General features: G+C 40.5%; 1 protein-coding gene across 2 annotated transcripts in view; it reads right to left on the bottom strand.

Annotated features, from left to right (window-relative positions):
• The window catches only part of GMPR (guanosine monophosphate reductase), a 1,135,646-nt gene that overhangs the window by 145,812 nt on the left and 969,895 nt on the right, over positions 1–19,939 (bottom strand). For both annotated transcript variants that reach the window (XM_044065201.1, XM_044065200.1), the window contains exon 7: positions 3,978–4,020. In XM_044065201.1, the coding sequence (XP_043921136.1) occupies positions 3,978–4,020 (43 nt within the window). The remainder of the gene's footprint in view (positions 1–3,977; positions 4,021–19,939) is intronic.

Below are 19,939 nucleotides of genomic sequence, written 5' to 3' on the forward strand. Positions count from 1 at the left end.
TATTACAAGTGTGGTCCATACATACAATTTGCAAATACATATATCTAAGATACTTTTTTCCTTTTGTCACCATATCAATAATTGAATCACTCAGAAGTTTTCAACAATTTGCTTTGAGGTGTACTTGTATATAACCACTACACAATCATTCATGTTACTGGTGTTGTTGAAATACCTGAATGTCTTTTACAGATATGTTCTTTCTAATAAACAGAGATACTTCCTCCTCCTTGGAGGTTCTGGTCCTCTTGTCACAGCTATGCATTTTCACCCTGTAAGAACAGTAAAACAATCCTCCTCCCATCATGATAATTTAGTAATGACCCCTACTGCTAGTAGATTGCTTCCTAGATCTGATTCTGTATTCTTACTTGTTGGGTAATTTATTTAATTATGTACTTATTTTTTTCTGTTGACCAGGCTGGTCCTACTAGCCTGTGGCCTGTTTTAGGGGAGATGTGACGCTGACTGATTCATTCATACATTCCTCTCCCTAATAAGAAGTGTCTTGTGTTTGTTCCATATATTCTTGAATTCTGCTACTTTTGTAATGGCACTGCATCATGAAGGTTAATCTAACCATATACTTCTCCTTCTGTAAACAAACAAAAACTTCCCCATGTCTGCCATGAGCCGTCCACTTAGCACCCCTCTCATTATTTTCCTTATTCTCGGGTAGCCCCCCCACCCCCCCCTTTGCCAATTCTTCTGATGGCCAATCAGTCATCTTTGATCTGTTGACAGTGCAATTCAAATACAAGTTCTTGCATGAGATTCTGGTACATTGTAAGGAGCTGATATTTACATATGCTGATTAGCAACACCATAAATGGAGAATGCAAACGGCACAGAATTACAACAGCAGTTTAGGACTAAATGTGCCTTTTGTACTTTAAAACTCACCTAACCTTAGGAAAGATTTTTTTCTGGTTAATAGCTCAACTTGGGTTTCAGAAAATGCCAAGAAACAAAAAGCTCTCCCATCTGTTTAACTCTGCTTATCCATATATCCATATTTTAAGATGTTTATTAAAATGACAAACTCTCATGCATATGCATTAGATGACTGTTAAGCACATCAACATTTCACACAATTTGAGTTTTTTAGTTTGAGACTTGATGGCCTACAAACCTCTACAGATTGTATTTGGATGTTACATCTTTAGTGGATGTGCATTCAACAAGTTCATGGTGGCTGTCATCTGTGGCCTCTGGTTGTTTTTTTTAACCACATGTAACAACGGTCATTTGTAACACATACCCCTCATGAGCTTCTACTTCATTTATAATTCATCTTCTTGTGCTGAGGATCAGTGATACTCAAAAAGGCAAAACAATTTAACTAAGTAAAAGTTAACTATATTTCCACTGTGACTCTTAATCTAGGATAGAACACCGATCCTAAACAGTGACATGCAGTGAAAAATACATTAGTTACTTGTCACATATGAAAAAACATCTTTAGAAATTATGGACTACATGGCCATTTTAATCTTCCTGTTATGGCAACCACTGTTAATAATGTACAGTAAGAATGCATTTTTTAGGATATCTGACATTGTTTTGATTGCTGCACATTTAAGTCACAATAACATGCTCATTTCTACTGCAGAGGTTAACATAAACATTGTTTTATTCACACAAGATGCACCAACATGACAGCAGGAACACAGGCATATCAGTAAGCAAAACTACTGTACAATATGGATGCTTGCATAACCACTACATGTAAGCTACAGAATACAGGACAACTGCTATTAACAACCATTCAGTATCACTTGTCAGATTGCAGGAATCAGAACAAACAGGATGAACAACCATTAAGAAGTTCTAAAATTGTAAAAATAATAAGCAGATGTGATAAGATATTTAAAAAGACACGTATTTAGCAGTGGCTGAGTGCATTATGACTATTCCAACACAAGCAAAGGTCATCCTCTTCTGTCAGGCATTTAGAGCACTAGAAACAAAATCAATACAGAGGTTGTTGTTGTTGTGTCTTTCGGCTTTTCCCGGTTAGGGGTCGCCACAGTGGAACTCCGGTCAGCTAATGATTGGCAGTAGATTTTTTACGTGCCAAGTTGCCAACCCTGACGCACAACCTTCAACGAAGGTACGCCCATTCACGCATGTCTCCACACAGAAGACACTTTAGCTGAGAATCAAACAGGACAACGTCTTACTGTGAGGCGACAACGCTACCACAGCACCACCAAATCAATACAGAGGTGAACACTGCAAATCCACACAAATCTCCCAGATTTCTTCTCCTACTTGTTGCCCATAATCAGGTTTGTCCTTGCCGTCAAGCTGTGAAGTGGAGTATTTACTGTGTATCGCTCAACAGTATATAAAAAAGTTGATACTAAAGTACAATCTGTCATTTCTTCACTAACTGACCTTCTCATGAGCACTGCTGTCTCACCCTCAGTGTGGCATAGAGCAGACCTGCTACTAGGCTCTCTCATCTTCAGATTTCTCCAAACTAACTCATTCACACCACTAGCTGCCAAGCTTTACACTAGACACACACTGCAACCAAGAGACGCTTCTCCTAGACACCCCCCTTTAACCCCTACAAACCAGGCCACACAGCACCAACCACATTTGCTCTTAAAATATGGGAATCCCTCCCTAACCACCTAAGGGAACTAAAATCCCTCTTCAACACATTCAGAGCTGAACTTAAAAAATTCCTCCACACCAAATCAAACTGTACCTGCCACACGGCAGACTACATCAAATAAGGGCCTCTCACCCTCTAACATTACTCTCTTCAGCTACTAACAATTCCTAACTACCCCACCCCCTTCCATGACTCACATTACCCCACAGCATTTCCACCACGATGTAAACCTGAATTCATGTGAATTGTAAAATTTGCATTTCGCTCATAATTGTTACTGTATCTATTAATTGCTACTGTGCAGTGTTTGTTACATATTGTTGCTTTTTGTTCTGTTTTTGATATGTACAGCTTGCTGTCTCTCTGTTCTCTTGTGTTTTTTTCCTTTTCTGTGAATTATTTCAACCAGGCGGTACCTGCAAATGGTCAGTTGTGCTCAATGTACTACCCTGGTAATCAAATGTAAAATACAATAAAAGAAACCAGTGACCCTTATGTTAGAAGGGTTGCTCACTACTTGCTTTAAGCTTTTCATCAATTACAGTGTTTGCTCCCATGCTTGTCTTAGGAAAAACACCTCTGGTTCAGTGTATCTCTGCTTTACAATCTTTAATATATTTACGGAATTATTGATACTTTACTACTGCTTGAAGTCTAAGCTTTGACAAAATCACTACAAACAATTCCCTAGCCTGCATATGTTTAGCCCATGGGGAACAGATATAACATATACCATCTACTTGTGTGGTAGCTGCCTCAGCTCTTGATTACGTGCTAGTCTCTGTCATTCACATCAGTTAATTTTTAACATTGGGACTCTGTATTTTTATAGAACTGAATGTTTAGCTTGAATTGTGAAAATGAAGGATTAGTACTTTGTTTAACTTTATACTAATGAGATCCAAAGTTTTTTATCCTATTATGACAGGCAGTGTTAGCTGTTTCCCCCCAAATGGTATATTAGCACCATTCCTGTCAGTATCAGACAATCTTTAAGCATTTATACACAGATACAGGCGTCTGCGCACTGACACACACACACACACACACACACACACACACACACACACACACACACACACACACACACACACACACACACACACACCAGATGAGCAAGATTTTCTTCACGTCTAGGTATAAAAGATGTACTCTTTTAATTCATTTTCAAAGCTTCTGGATCAGAAATCACATTAAGATTTTGCAATGTGGTCTGTTTTTGTACTATCTTTACAAAAACAGACTTTCAACACCAATAGAAGGAGAATGTTAATTATGAGCCTTTAAAAGCAAAGACACAAGGAACATTTACATCATATGTTTCACTAAACAGAGCAGCTACTTGCCTTACCAAAAGCTTTGGCGACATCTCCAGGGCAGCCACATCCGCCATCCTTGAAAAATAAAGGAAAATGCACACAATTACTTCTTAGAATGTACGTTTGTCTTTTCTAAAGTGCTCTGTGACCTAAAAAAGTCTTATTTAGCAATAAACTGATTTTACTGAAAGCATTAACACTGATGTAACAATCCCCTGCAGTAAACTATTTCATGCCTAAATAAATGCTACTGGGGGTGCAGGATAAAAGAATAGGTGCAAACTTTCAGCAGCAATCATCTGATCCCCTCCCCTTACCAGCATTAAGCAAGATGAAAATTGTGTCAGAAAAGCTACTGCAATTTTATTCCTATGATTTCTGTACTTCATACAGTCAAAAAAGAAAGGAAACTTTGCAGACCTGTATGAATGAAACACCACATATGCAATGGTTTTTGATGCTTTTCTGAGAATTTATTGTAACGGTTTGACATTCTTGGACTATAAAAGATACATCTAGTAAATAATATGAAAAATATGGCCACTGATATATCTGACTACTGTAAATGTTTAGTTTAGACAAAAAATTTAACTATATCACATAAATATAGTTTTACAACAAATTTTGCAAAAACTACAGAAATAGAAATTGTAAATGAATAATAGTGTTCTGGTCTGAAGAGATGTTCATTTAGTAGGTTCTCCATAAATACCTCCATGCGTATCACAAAGTGCCACTATACTGCTGAACCGTTTGTTCTTTTCCCTTATGCATGACACTTATCTGTTCAAAGTCCTGCAGGAGATGATCTTGTGCAGAAAAGTACTGTAGACAAGTCCTTCACTATCAGTACAGCAGTACCTACCAAGTTGTTTGTGGAACACCCGCTCCTTGGCCCACAGTCACCTCTTTCCTTCTTTTCGGCATCTTTCATCTACTTTCCATATCAGTTAAATTATGTTTTATCTGTTAGGTAAGTTCAGAAGGCACAACAGCCTCTTTCCAGTGTGCAAGTTGAGAACAGTGTCTTGTTAAATGACTTACTCAGTTAGTTACCAAGTGGAAGTTGAGAGACTCAGTCCAAGGGTTATAGGATAAAGCTCATTAGCAAGGGCTAGCCTTAGCCCTCTTGGCTAAACTGCTACACCACCGTATATGTGAGCACTATGTGTCACTATTCCTTCTGTCCTCAAGGCTTGGTAGCACTAGGGAGTCAAAGCTCTCCTTACACCCCCTTACACAGTACTCTTGACCAAACTGCCTGCCTGCTGCTGTTCTCCTCCCTAAAGCCAAATGCCACTCCTAAGCTACAGCATCTGGAAGTACATACAGTGATTAAAGTGCAGTCTCAGGCAGCATCACCTCGTCTTATGACTCCACTGCATGCAAAAAAGCATGTCCACATCTGCTTAGCTCATGTTACTGCCATTCTGCAATTAACCATATAATTAATGTCTCTCATGGTACAGTATTTGTCCTTAGATGATCTCCTTCCCCATCCAATCAGAATCCTTTAATCAAGTAGTCTCTCTCTGGGTTTTTCTATTTAGTGTAAAGCACTTTTCAATTCTAAATGTTGGATCTGAGCTTCCATAATTTCAGTAGTGTTAAAACCCTGCCCAGGTAGTCTCCTGATTGCCTCCTCTTCTCTTTTACGATTCTAACTTGGCAAACACTGCAAACACACCCACTATGCTATAAACTGTGCCTGCTAAATCAGAAATAAACATTGCTAAAGCAATCTGACTGAAAATACCCCACTGGTCAGTGGCCTAAGTTTTGAATGTTCTCTCCTCCTGGTTGTTCTCTGTATTCTTTCCAACCACTTATTAATCCCCCTATATGGCATTTTCCACATTGTGCATGTCTTATAGTTTCCTCCGTAGCCTTCAAGGTGGCATAACATTGAAAGCTTTGTTGTAGTCACAGCACATGACATTCATGAAGTATCTGCCTGGCCCCCTACTGCCTAAGCTTAATACTAGAGCATGTTAGTCAGGTACAATCTATTCACCATGAATCTATGCTGCCTGTCACCATGCAGCCCATCTGTCTTGAGTAAGGCTCTTCAGTGCTCTCTGTATCACCGTGTTGACTAATGAAGTTAGACTGTTTGAGAAGTGGTTCCTCATATCTATCCTTGCTCCTTTCCACCCATATGCAGTATAGTCACTATGATCATGCTGTATCCCTCTCTGACTTACCTAGCTTACAGTAATGCAGTGAAAAGAATAACTGCCAACTAAAGAACTATGTTTGTTGGATCAGTAGCTCAGGTACATGCAATCCAGGCCAAGCACTCTGTCCCAATTAAAGTAATTTTAGTATCTCTCCCTCAATCCATCCCCATCACCTTGGAAGATGCAGACATTTGTGTAGTCATGGAGACCTGGTTTAAGGCTGTGGGGAAAACCCCAGCCATACCGGGTTACACCTCCTTCCACACATTCTGACCACAAATCGAAGGTGTGAAAACTAAAGGCCGTGGTGTATCAATATTCATTAAAGATAAATACACCTCCAGATAGGTTAAACAGTATGATTTCCTGGAGATACTTCAGGTACAATTAACTGATGGTAGGACACCTATTCAAGTCATTGCCAGCTACAGGGGCCATGTCAATGAATCAAGACACCCACTCTGCCTATACGTTTACACTTGAGTCTATCAAGATACACCTGAACAACATGGTTTTGGGTGACTTTAACTACCCATCCATTGACTGGGTAAATTACTCGTGCTCAAATTCACTTGCCCAATGGTTCCTCGACTTCATTAACTCCAATGGCCTGGACCAGATGGTTGACACCCTCCTAACAAGGGATGTCAACATCTTGGATCTGGTGCTTACCAATATGGTGGACCACTGTAGCACCCCTACTGTGAGGTCTTCCCCAGTGAGATTTCTCCACAAATCAGTCTCATTCGAAATAACAATCACACCTGACACACCTAGCAGCAACTAAACTAAAAAACATTTCCAAAGCAGATTATAGCCTTTTACGGGATGGTATAAATAGCTTCACTGCACTTCCCCACTCAGATGGAACTAGCAACTATGCCAAGTTCAACACCAGTGCTTCATACAAACATCTGTATAACTGCATTGACTCAGCCGTACCTGACAGGACCAAAACAAGCTCCACAAGGAATAGCAAACCTGTCTGGTGGACAACTGCCATTAACAAGCGTTACAATAAGAGGAAGAAATTGCTGTCTAAGAGTAAGAGGGAGCGAGACCTCCTAAACTGGAAACACTACCTCCTCAGCTTAAACAAGCAAATAAGACTTCTTCTGAAGTCCTCCAAAGCAAACTACAAATTCAAATTAGCTTCCTCAGCTAAGGACAACCATAAAGCATTCTTTAGTTACGTCCGTAACCGAAAAAGAAAGGATCAGATTTGTGCCAAACTGGTAGTTAATGATATCACATATACTAGGCATCTGGACAGAGCTAACCTGTTGGTTGACAGGTTTTGTGAAAACTTCACTCCCATGTCCCCACTACACATACTCCATGACATCCCTACCACCTGTCACCTACCTTGTATTTCTAAAGAGCAGGTCGCAAATGCCCTCTCTACAGCCAAAAACACAGCATCTATGGGACCTGATAACATCCCAGGCTGTGTCCTACATGGGCTCCAACAAGAATTAGCAACACCATTGTGTACTCTTTTCAGTCATAGTCTAAGCACTGGCTTTGTCCCAGCTGAATGGAAAATAACCACAGTTATTCCCTTGCACAAAGGTGGTGCTTCCACTGACCCCGGGAACTGCAGACCTATTAGCCTGACTAGCCTTATCTGCAAGGCCATGGAGAGAATCATCATGGACCTTATCAACAAAGATATAGGTAAGCTCCAAACACTTGACCCTACTCAGTTTAGATTTGTCAAATGGAGATCATGCCTGTTAAACCTCGTAGACTTCTTTGAGACAGTCACCAAGGCCCTGGACATGGGGAAATCTGTGCATACAAGCTACCAAGGTTTTTGACACTATCACCCATTCAGGCATTACTGACAAACTTACCCAGTCAGGTATCAATCCTTATATCGTTAGATGGGTGACCAACTGGCTCACTGATAGAACACATATAGTCAAAATAGGGAATCCACTTCCAACAGCAGACCTGTAACCAGTGGTGTTCCACAGGGATCAGTCCTGGGACCTCTACTATTTGGAATATATTTCACCGAACTACAAGCAAAAAACGAAAGGTCTGTGGCTGACAAAGTTTGCTGATGACTGCAAACTGGGAGCGGTCACAGAATCTCCAAATGATGTCAACATCCTACAAGAGGGTATTACACAAACAGATGGTTAGTTTCACAGTCATGGCCTTAAACGTAATGCAAAAAAATGTATTATCATCTCTTTCAGTAAGAGTGATGTTCCTGCTAACAATCACATCAATAGCAACACCCTAAGTACACAGTCAGTGGTGACAAACCTGGGCACACTGGTTGACAGCAGCCTTGCCTTTGACCACTGTGTCTCCACAGTGGTAAGAAGGGCATTCTATATTGCTCATCTCTCCTCATCAGGCCAATAATTGAGTATGACACCCCCTTGGTATGTACCTTTCCACGGACTTGCAGCAACCGGAGAGACCAGAAAGGTTCCTTACAAGGTAAATTCAAGGTATTCAGCATCTGTCCTATGTGGATCATCTGAAATTACTGTCACTTTATTCTGTTTCATACAGACTACTCAGAAATATAAGGCAATCTCTGACCCTGCTTTATTGGAAATGCTGCATATCTGCAAGTCAAAGAGTACATGGGTTACTCACTCTAAAGACCTTAACCTGGTATGTGACATTAATAGAACCTGCTGGAGGAACAGATGTGTCTCCCAGAGGTTACCACACCTTTGGAACAAACTCCCAATTCATCTTAAACAAAGCTGGCTCTCTTCAGATGCAATCTGGACAATTGGATGGGTAACCTTAAATTCACCCTGGGGGTTCCATCTATGTTACTCTTGGACAGGGGCAATAGGTACCGATCATGTAAATTAGGGTAGAACTTGGCTAGGCTTGTAAGGACCCTAGGGCCATTAGCCTAGTAACTATGATCCTATGATCCATACATTAAGCTTTTTCCTTTCATCTCATGTTCATTTCAGATTGGGGGGGTGCTATCTGTACTCAGCAACTCATACTGAACAGAGGCAATAGTTCACATATTAATTTGTTAATTATGTAAAGGCAGGCCAAATGGGTCTCAGGGGGAACTGCAATGTCCTACTCCCACTCTGATGCATGGATTAATTTCCAGTACTGACAGTGAAGTATAAAGTGGTTGCTGCACTTGTAATTCTGCCATTCTTTGGATGAGATGTTAAACTGAATCTGCCTGAGTTAGTGATAGCTCAGGAGGATGCAAAACTTCCCATGGCACCTCCTAAAAAGTGTAGGGGTCCTTTATATACAAAAATAACTATTATTTACAGCATATTTACATATTTACAAGTATTCACAAATGTACAAATATATAGATATACAAATATATTTATACATATTAATAATTTTCGTTACACTCATACTAAATTTTCAGCCCTATTAGACCCCCGATTCTTTTTCCATAACCATCATCTTTTTAGAAGGTTTAATCTAGAACCCCATATAAATAAAAAAAAAATATCTGCAATAATTATTTTTCAAATACTGTTGACAACATAAATACACTTGCTAAGTATGCTATTTTTCCATCAGTACTGAATTTTTCAAATAAGCCTTTTTTTTTAACAAATGATAATTTATATGTTCTCCAGAAAAGACAGGCTTTATTTCTTATATTGCTTTTTTCCCACTGAATTCTACTTACATCTTTATTCCCAAATTTTATACCTAACACAGAAATTTTATTTACTGTAAAATATATGTTCCCTTTCTTTACTACATCACCTAAACCTTTACTTTTCTCTTTATTTAAAGCCTTCCCTATCATCTCTAGACACTCATTTGTGCAAACTGTTACCTCTTTTATCCAAATGCGGATTTCTGCAATTATTGTGCAATTATTATAATGTCATCTGCGTACGTTGACAGGGCTAGAATTAATAACCCTTCAGCTGTTATATACCTCACCGGCTTAATTTCGTATGTTGTAATTTATTTCACATACTATCACATTCATAACTAATGCAAAGAGTTTATAACTCATTGGACACCCCTGTCTTATATCACTCTTCAAATGCACATCTTAGCAGAGCCAGACATTTACAACTATTTTTACTTTATAATTACTATATGCTGACAATCATAAGTTTCTAATCTTCTCACTTATAATATTATGTTCTTTTTTATTACCCATAAGATTTCATGCCCAATTGTATCAAATGCCTTATTAAGGTCTCCTATCACGATTTTCACTTTTTATATTCTATTCATACTATCATCTACAATTCCCCTATCATTAATAATTTTTGACAGCCCTTCCCCTTTATACTATCTATACTATCTTCCATATTTTCCATTTTATTTTAAATCTCTGTTCTATTATTTTCATAAAGATCTTATAATGATTTATATTCAATACTATCAGTCTCCAGTTTTTTGTCTTCTATATTGCTTCTTTCATAGGCATGTAACTGCTCCACTATATAACTTTTTATAAATAAAATCTTCATTTAACCATTCAGTCAAAAATCTTTAAAAAAATAATTTTTTTGCCAATCCATTAAATTTATATACATTCCATACCCTATCTGATGATGCAAGGTATTGCCAGCTATGCCAGGGGAAGTATGGCAGTGGCTGCATAACATATGCCAGCAGCGCTAGCTGGTATTTAGTAAGAATTATATGTTATTCGAATATAAAACTGATTTATACAGATGCTTGTATTGAAAATGTATTTGTAAAGTTGCTTGTGTTAAAAAATTATCAACAGTGTGCTCTGCTGGACAGAAAAAGAAATGTATATGCATTATTTTAACTACTAAATGTATATGTCTTAACAGAGGATATTGGAAGAGAAGAGGTTAATCTCAAACTTTGAAAAATAGTAAAAGATTAAATTACTGGGCCTAGGCCATAAAGATGTAATCTAGGTGCTAAATCCAGGCAGTTTCCAACAAGGGGGGGGGGTACATGGGCACCAGAAATGACATACCCAGATGTATGTGATGTCATTTTGTAATCTAGGACAAAAATAATGCTTTAATAGTAGTTCAGACTGAAGTCTCATTGCAGTCTGTTTTTGGAACGTGACATCAAAAAATCACTCACATACTTCATCTTGCCTTGCTCTAAGAAATAGCAACTCTTGAAATTAGTCAGGAAAATATAGTGAGATTAGTTAAGTATTGTTTTTCTGTAACTGTATGAACCTGTCCACCTGTGTCATTTTTAATATCTTCTGTGACTGAATCTCTGGTGTTTATTGTAACTAGATATACAGTATTTTCAAGTTCCTTAATTATTTATTATTAAATATATTTAAACTTTCCATTGTGGTTGGTCCTTTAGAGAATATTTTAACCTTTGAGAGTACTCATATCTGTTTGGAGACTCTATGGCCTCTCTTGAAAGCCTTAGTGCATTGGTCAAACTACCATTCATAGCAATATTAATTTTGCTCCTTATAATCGAGTACCCTTGTAAGACCTTAGAGTAGCTTGCTTGGGAGTGTCTGCTGGATGTAATTACCTTATAGTCTGGTTAGAAGATGGAATGGCTAGTAAACCTGTGCCAGTCTTTCCCAGGCGCCCGCGTGTGTGTGTGTGTGTGTGTGTGTGTGTGTGTGTGTGTTTGCCAAAATCAAATTTCAAAGAGTGTGTGTGTCCACTACTTGGAGCAGGAGCACGAAGCACAGGTTTCACAGAGAGACTGGTGGAGGACTTGGGTTGTACATTTGGCTGAGGACTTAAATCTGGAGCTGTGCCAGTGGGAAGCCTTACTGCGGACCTGGTGAGAGGCAGACAGAGAAACCCAGACCCAAGCTGAGTGTCTTCCCTGTGTGCTCTTAAGGGAAATTATGTTTGATGCAGGCAGCTGCATCTGGAAATACTGGGTGAATCCATTTTTGTTCCAAGTGAACATCCCTCTCCAGTGTCAGTGGTGAGGATTCAGACTCCTTTATTACTGGCCCAGAGTGGGGACGTCACATATTGGTGGCAGTGGTGGGATATTAATTGAACTTCTGTAGCATGTAGGCAGTTGTCACTGAAGGTCTGTATTCTAAACTGCCACAAGGTAAACATTCAGAGTTTCATTTCACAGCAGTGGTATTTATTTATTTATTAGTTAGTTTAGTTTAGTCAGGAAATCAGGCAAATATGTCAGCAGAGTATTATAGCAAGCTGGCAAAGAACCAGTTGGCCAATGTGTGCGAAGCCAAAGGACTGCTGCACACCAACCTGACTAAAGAGGAAATGATTTCAGCCTTAGTAGCAGCACAGACCAGCAACCAGGAGGATAGCCAGTTTGGTGATGGGGTGTACAGCCCTCAGAAGCATGACAATTCACATTTTCCTCAGAGGACTTAAAAATCAATCTGGAATTAAAGAGACTTGAACTGGAGGCCAAATGTTTGGAATTAGAATCAGCACAGAGACTGCAGCATTTGTAGGCTGAAGAAAAGGAGAAACAGATGGAATTAGAATCAGCAGAGAGATTGTGGTGTTTGGAGGCTGAAGAAAAGGAGAAGCAGCGTCAACATGAGAAGGAGATATTGACTCTTCCCCTGGTGTCATGGAAGTAATGGGGAAGGGAATAACCTATCCCCAGAAGCAATAAAGGCCAGTCAATTTCTTCTGCAACTTACAGAGTGTGATAATTTTGATAGTTTTACTCATATATTTGAAAGAGTACGTAAACATTATAATGCTAACCAAGGGCTCTTGGTACAGTTCCTGCACCTCTTACTCCATGGTAAAGCTGTAACTGCTGTTTCTTAACTGTCTGATATTGATTGTTTCAATTATGATAAAGTCAAATGTAGTTTACTTGAATGTTTTATGTTAACACCTGAAGCTTACAGAAAAATGTTTTGTGTGCATAGACGCAAGGCAGATGAAAGTGTGTGTGATTATATTGCTGAGTTAAGCATTTATTTTCATAGGTGGGTGAGTGGGTGTCAGTTCACCACTTTTAAAGGGCTGGGAGACCTTTTGCCAAAGGAACAAGCCCGTAGCACTTTGCCAGAGGACATGAGAATCTGTTTGGCAGACCGAGAGTGTAACTCTGCAGATGAGCTGGGGAAAAAAGCGGATCTCTACTTAGCAAGCAGGGTATCACTGCACAAGAAAGGGATACCCAGTGCTGCACATGGATATAAGGGAACCCATGGTGGGCAGCCTAAAGCACCCCAACAGAGTCCACCAGTAACAGGGAAAGCCACTAGTTCAGGTACACATTCAGGATTAAGGGTTAAACGTTTTAAGTGTAACCAGTGGGGCCATGCATTATATAGATGTCCACAAAGGCAAGGTGGGGAACAAAAGATGGGGGAGCCAGCAAGGGGAAAAACAATATACCAGTGATAAGCTGTTTGGAGACAACAGGGATACCAAACTATCATCAAAGTTTATAGCCGATCATAGTGGATGGAAAACAGGCCACTACCAAGAGAGGCACAGCCTCTGACATAACCATTCTGAAGCCTGCAGTGGTTAAAGAGAGCAGTACTTGCTTGGGCAGTCCACTCCAGTCATCCTCAGGAGGGAACCCAGTCCAAATGCCTTTGGCCACGGCTCACCTTGACTGGAATGGTGGAAAACGAGCAAGCAAATGGGTGTGTTTGAGGATATCCCTGCAGATGTCCTGATAGGGAAGGATTTTGATAATGCAGTACCCTGTGTGCATGCAGTTATACACAGTCAGACTTGGAGGCAGGCATTGGTTCTGGTAGCCTTGGAGAGACCCAAACAGACCTTACACCTGAATCTAGGGATGGTGAGGTGGCTATTTCAGGGAGGCATCTACCCTGTAGCAGTCAGTATGATGATAAGCCACAACTGCTGGTAGGTACTGAAGTTCCTTGGACAGAGTGACTGCAAGAGCAGAGGAGAGTGGTAGTACCCAGGCAAACAGTGAGGCATTGCTGTCAGAGGATACCAGACTTTCTGTGGAAGGGGAGCTGGGAAGAGTTACAAAGATAGACATGAGACAGGCTCAGCTCTCAGACCCTACACTGAGAGTTTTGTGGGAGGTAGCTAGAGAGGGACCTGATTCTTAAGGAAAAGGGGAGTCTGTTTACTGGAAAAAAGGGTTACTGTACAGAGTGTGGAACCCTGATGGAAGGCTAGAGGGTGAGGTAATACAGCAGTTGGTAGTGCCTACAGCCTACCATCTGGCACTTCTAGCCATAGCCCATAACATTCCTTTTACAGGTCATATGGGCATAATGCATACCAAGAGATGTATTATGCAGAAACTTTACTGGCCTGGGATTGCAAGGGATGTAACAGGGTACTGCAGGACCTGTGAGCAGTCCCAAAAAGTAAGCAAGGAAGGAGACAAGGTCAAGGCTCCTTTGATGCGTTTGCCTGTGATCGAGGAGCTGTTACAGAGGGTAGCTATGGATATTGTGGGGCTTCTGAGTACCCCAAGTTCCACAGGGAAGAAGTATATCCTGGTGGCATTAGATTATGCTACTAGATACCCAGAGGTGACTCTGTCCTCCATCAAGGCAGAGAAGGTGGGAAATGCTTTGTTAGAGATTTTCAGTAGGGTAGGTTTCCTAAGAGAAATACTGACTGACAGGGGTGCCAATTTCATGTCAGACCTGCTGGCTTGTCTGTGAAAGTGCTGTGGAGTGACGCACATAAAACCACCCATACCATCTCCAGACTAATGGTCTTGTGAAGAGATTAAACTCTACACTAAAGACCATGCTACGGGAATTTGTAGACCAGTTTAGAAGAGAGTGGGACAAATTTCTGCTCCATCTGCTGTTTGCATACAGAGAGACATCCCAGGAATCTACGGGTTTTTCACCCTTTCAGTTGCTGTATGGACATAGGGTGAGGGGGCCTTTAGATTTGAGTTGTGATGAGCAGGAGGGTGAGTGTGAATCCCACAAGGAGTCGGTTGTGGTATATGTCCTGAACCTCAGAACAAGGCTTAGGGAAATCAGAGGCTTGGCCCAGAAGAACCTGGCAGGAGCCCAACAGCAGAAAAAGGTCAGGCATAACAGGAATGCACGAGCCTGAGAGTATACTGCAGGACAGCAGGTTATGGTTCTCATTCCTGTCAGACACAGTAAGCTGCAGGCAGCGTGAGAGGTACCTTTCAAAATGGTAAGGAACATCAGTAATATTAACTACATGGTAGACCTGCTAGGCAGGAGGCAGAGGCACAAACTGTACCACATTAACATGATGAAAAGTTAGCATGATAGGGAGGCCTTTGTGCTAAGTATTTGCAGTAGGAGGCAGAAGGAGTCTGAGGAGGATGTATGGCTATACATAGCCAGCCAGCAAAATGCCAAGTTACTATGGTGGAGCCTAGGGTTGCAAGCATATGATATGACAGTGCAGTACTGTAGTGGGGTCAGCAATGTCAAGGCAGATGGGATCTCAAGACAGGGTATGGGTTAATGCATTACCAGATAGGCTCATTCCTCTCATGCAACATTTCTCAAGGGTCACTTGAAAAACTAGCATGAGTCTTCAAAGGGGGGGAGAGATGTGATGATGCAAGGTATTGCCAGCTATGCCAGTAGAAGTAGGGCACCGGATGTGTAACATATGCCAGCACAGCTATCTGGAATTTAGTAAAGAATTTTATGTTATTTGAATATCAAACTGACTTGTACAGATAATGGTGTTGAAAATGTATTTGTAAAGTTGCTTGTGTTAAAATGTATCAACAGTGTCGCTTCCTGGACAGAAAAAGAAATGTACATGCATTAGTGCAACTGTTTAAATTTATATGTTTTAACAGTGGATACTGGTGGAGATGAGGTTAATCTCAAAATCTGAAAAATAGTACGAAATGAAATTACTGGGCTTAGGCCATAAAAATGTTCTCTCACAGTTTTGAATGAAGCCAAAGATGCAATATCTATAAGAAGTATAGTTTATTAGCTCTTTTAGGAAAAGTGGACGTATTTTATGGTTTTATGACTTCCAGGAGCTGCAGCAGATCTTAACAAGGCTGTGAGTGTGTATATGTTTGACACACAGGTGATAAATCCTGGCAGTTTCTAGCAATGAGGGGTTGCATGAGAACCAAAAGTCAGATGACCAGATGTATGTGATGTCATTCTGTAATCAAGGACAAAAATAATGTTTTAATAGTTGTTGAGACTGAAGTCTCATGGCAGTCTGTTTTTGTAGGCTGACATCGAAGGATCACTCACCTACTTCACCTTGCCTTGCTTTAGTAAGTCACCAGGGAATAGTAACTCTTGAGATCAGTCAGGAAAATATATTACGATTAGTTAAGTATTGTTTTTCTGTAACTGTATGAACCTGCCCACTTATGTTATTTTTAATATTTCTTGTTGCTGAAACTCTGGTGTTTATTGTAAACAGATATTTAGTATTTTCATGTTCTTTAATTATTTATTTTTAAATATATTTAAACTTTTCATTGTGGCTGGTCCTTTAGAGAATATTTTAACCTTTGAAAGTACTCATATCGGTTTGGTGACTCTGTGGCCACTCCTGAAAGCCTTACTGTACTGGTCAAACTACCATTCATATTAATATTAATTTCACTCAGTACAACTGGATACACTTGTACGAGCCTTAGAGTAGCTGGCTTGGGAGTGTCTGCTGGAAGTAACTACCTTATAGTCTGGGCAGAAAGGGGCATAGCTAGTAAACGTGTGTGTGTGTGTGTGTGTGTGTGTGTGTGTGTGTGTGTGTGTGCGTGTATGTGCAAATCAAATCTCAAAGAGTGTGTGTGTCAGCTACTTGGAGCATGGACACGAAGCACTGGTTTCACAGAGAAAGTGGTGGAGGACTTGGGTTAGACACTCAGCTGAGGACTTAACTTTACCGCTGTGCCAGTGGGAAGACTTACTGGGGACCCTGGGCTGAGTGTGTTCCCTGTGTGCTTTTAAGGGAAATTGCTTGATGCAGAGAGCGGCATCTGGAAATACTGGGTGTATCCAATTTTGTTCCAAGTGAATGTCCCTCACCAATGTCAGTGGAGAGGATTTAGGATCCTTGATTACTGACCCAGAGTGGGGACGTCACACCCTATTCCATCTGGTTCTGCTGCCGAATATATGTTTATTTGTCCTAATACTTTATCGAGCTCATATAAAGAAATCTCCTTTTCTAACTCCTTATTATCTTCTTCTCTTAACATTTTAACTTTCCATGTTATTTTCACTACCTTCTTTTTTCTTTAAACATTTCTTGTACATATTGTACTACACTATTCATAATCTTTTCCTGAGTTCTATTTCTCCTTTTATATGCTTCTTTTTCTCTCACTACACTACCATCTTCCTTTACTAATCTGCTTACGTAACTTGATACTTCTCTTTTCTCATGTAAAAAATATATTTGCTTAAATAAAAATAATTTTTTTTCTATATTTATTGAACATATTTTGTTTTTGTCAAAGTACTTTCTATTATTATATTCTAAATCTTCCAGTGCATCATTATATGTTTTTTATATTTTCTTTCTCTACATTTCTCACATTATATTGCCACTTTGAAAACATTTTTATATATTTCCTTAAACATCATCCACAATTCAATCCAATTTGTATAAAAAGTTCTCACAGTAATATGATCTTTCAATAACTGCATTACTAATCTTTTTCCTTCTTCATTCCATGCTTTCTCATTTATCGTTTTCATTCCTTTGCCTATTTTTACATACTCCTTTTTATCTCTAACCATATTGCAAGATAATCAGAAAATCCTGTTTCAACTACCTCTTCTGTTCCTATAATTAAACCTTCTACAAATTAATCTATTTCAGTTCTATACATACACCTTTTGTAAGTCCATAAATTTTTGTCTCACCCCTGGATTCTGTATGCCTTGCATGGCGTGCAGGATCAATGCAGGAGCTCTAGCAAGCAATATGTCTGCCGTGCAATCCAGGAACAGCCTGCAGGGGTGCGTACGAGCGCTCCTGCACAAGTCCTGCATGGACTAAGCCCCTGTATGCAAATCACCCCATTTGCAGGAGAAATCCATGCAAATGAGGTGAATTTGCAATCCAGGAAGCTGGAAACCGGCTGTGCAGGACTAGTGCAATCTGCAGAAATGTATTCGGTTAGTATCCGAGTACATTTCTGCAAAATCCAAAACGGAGCCGTGACAGCTCCAAATAAAGGCTGCATATCAGTCAGGACGCATGTCAATGGCCAAGTATAAGGCCACTGGCATTGCAAACAACATAAAAAATAAAAAAAAATCAACTTTTATTTTTTTTTAGCTGATCTCAGCTGTTTAAGCGTAGGGCAGCAGCGCGCAAACGGGATCAGGGGGAAAATAACAAAATAAACCTAAAATAAGCATTCTAACTAAAATCACTATTCTGCCATGCAAGTCAATGTCAGAGAGAAGACAACATGGCCAGTGAGTAGTGGTTGCTAAGGGGGGAGGCTCAGTGTGAGACATGTAACTATGCATTAGCAAACAATCCTATGCAAATGAGGGGAATGATAGTGAATCCCAGTTTTCCCCAGCATGCTAGTCAGGTCCAACAGTGTAAGAGTAGGAATAGCTTGGTGCAAGCCTAGGAGTTAGCTTACATCATGGGGGGGGGGGGGTGTCAGGCATACTATAAGTGGATTGGAGCCCTGTGGTTCGGGTTTGCTCCTAGCTTAGCACAGCTAAGCTAGGGGGTATGTCTGAATCTTCCTAGCACTCTTTACATTGCCTAATAAGGTGATTTAAAGGAAGGAAAAAAAAGTTAAACCAGGAACTAGCAGTACTGTGCACATTTGAGCACTCTGTTTGTGCGGGGTGCCCTGGCTTAAACAGGAAGGTAATGGGAAGGGAAAACAGCAGTAGGAAGGTAATCAAGAAGCATAGCTGGCAGGTGAATATCAGAATCAGCCAATTACACAAGCAGCAAACCAGCCCAGCCCAGAACACTACTATAAACTATGCAAACACATTCCCCTCTGTTTTTTCCCATATTCTACATCACGGGTGTATACAAGTGGGGAACTTTTAACAAACAAACCTACAAAATGAGAGGGGCTGCAGCAGGCAACATAGAACATGTGCAAGAGGCTGTGGGTGGTGAGGATGCGAATGCTGCTGATAAACCCACAGTGAGGAGACGGAGAAGTGTGTACAGACCCAGGGTAATCTACCAGAGGCTACATGAACTAGAGATAGTGGAGCGCTATAGGGTGGACAGGGACCTCCTACAGCAAATTGTTGAGCTGTGCCAGCCATGCCTGACACACCAAACTGATCAAGGGGAACCCATCCCAATGGATACCTAGGTATGTGTAGGCCTAGGAATACTAGTCACAGGTACCTCCCAAAGATCAACTGGGGATATCATGGGGATCTCACAGGCATCAGCATCCAGAGTATTCCACCAGTTCCTGGATGCCATATCAGCACATGCAGGTGAGCATATATATTTTCACAACACCCGTGAGGTGTTGGCCAGCAATATGCAGAATACCTTGAGGTAGTGGGTGCTATAGACTGCACGCACATATGCATCAAAGCACCACACGGTGATCAGGGTAAGGCCTACGTCAACCATAGGGGCATCCCCTACATCAACTGCCAGGTCGACTGCGATGCCCAGGGCATTATAATGAATGTGTGTGCTGGCTGCTCTGGAAGCTATCACAATTCCCACATTTGGCATCTGACGCAACTGTACCAGAGATTTGCCAATGGGGACATCCCCTACGGTCACCTAATGGAGGATGCTGGTTACACACTGGAGCCGTGGCTGATGACAACCATCAGAAATGCACACACACCTGAACAAGAACACCATAATAAGGCGCACGCACAGACCAGACTTATAATAGAGCATGTGTTTGGGATGCTCAATTCACGGTTCCAGTGTCTGGACACATCCGGTGGA

The sequence above is a fragment of the Protopterus annectens genome, chromosome 3.part0, assembly GCF_019279795.1.
Source record: "Protopterus annectens isolate FY-2018-M chromosome 3.part0, PAN1.0, whole genome shotgun sequence".
In the NCBI taxonomy this organism is placed as follows: Eukaryota; Metazoa; Chordata; order Ceratodontiformes; family Protopteridae; genus Protopterus; species Protopterus annectens.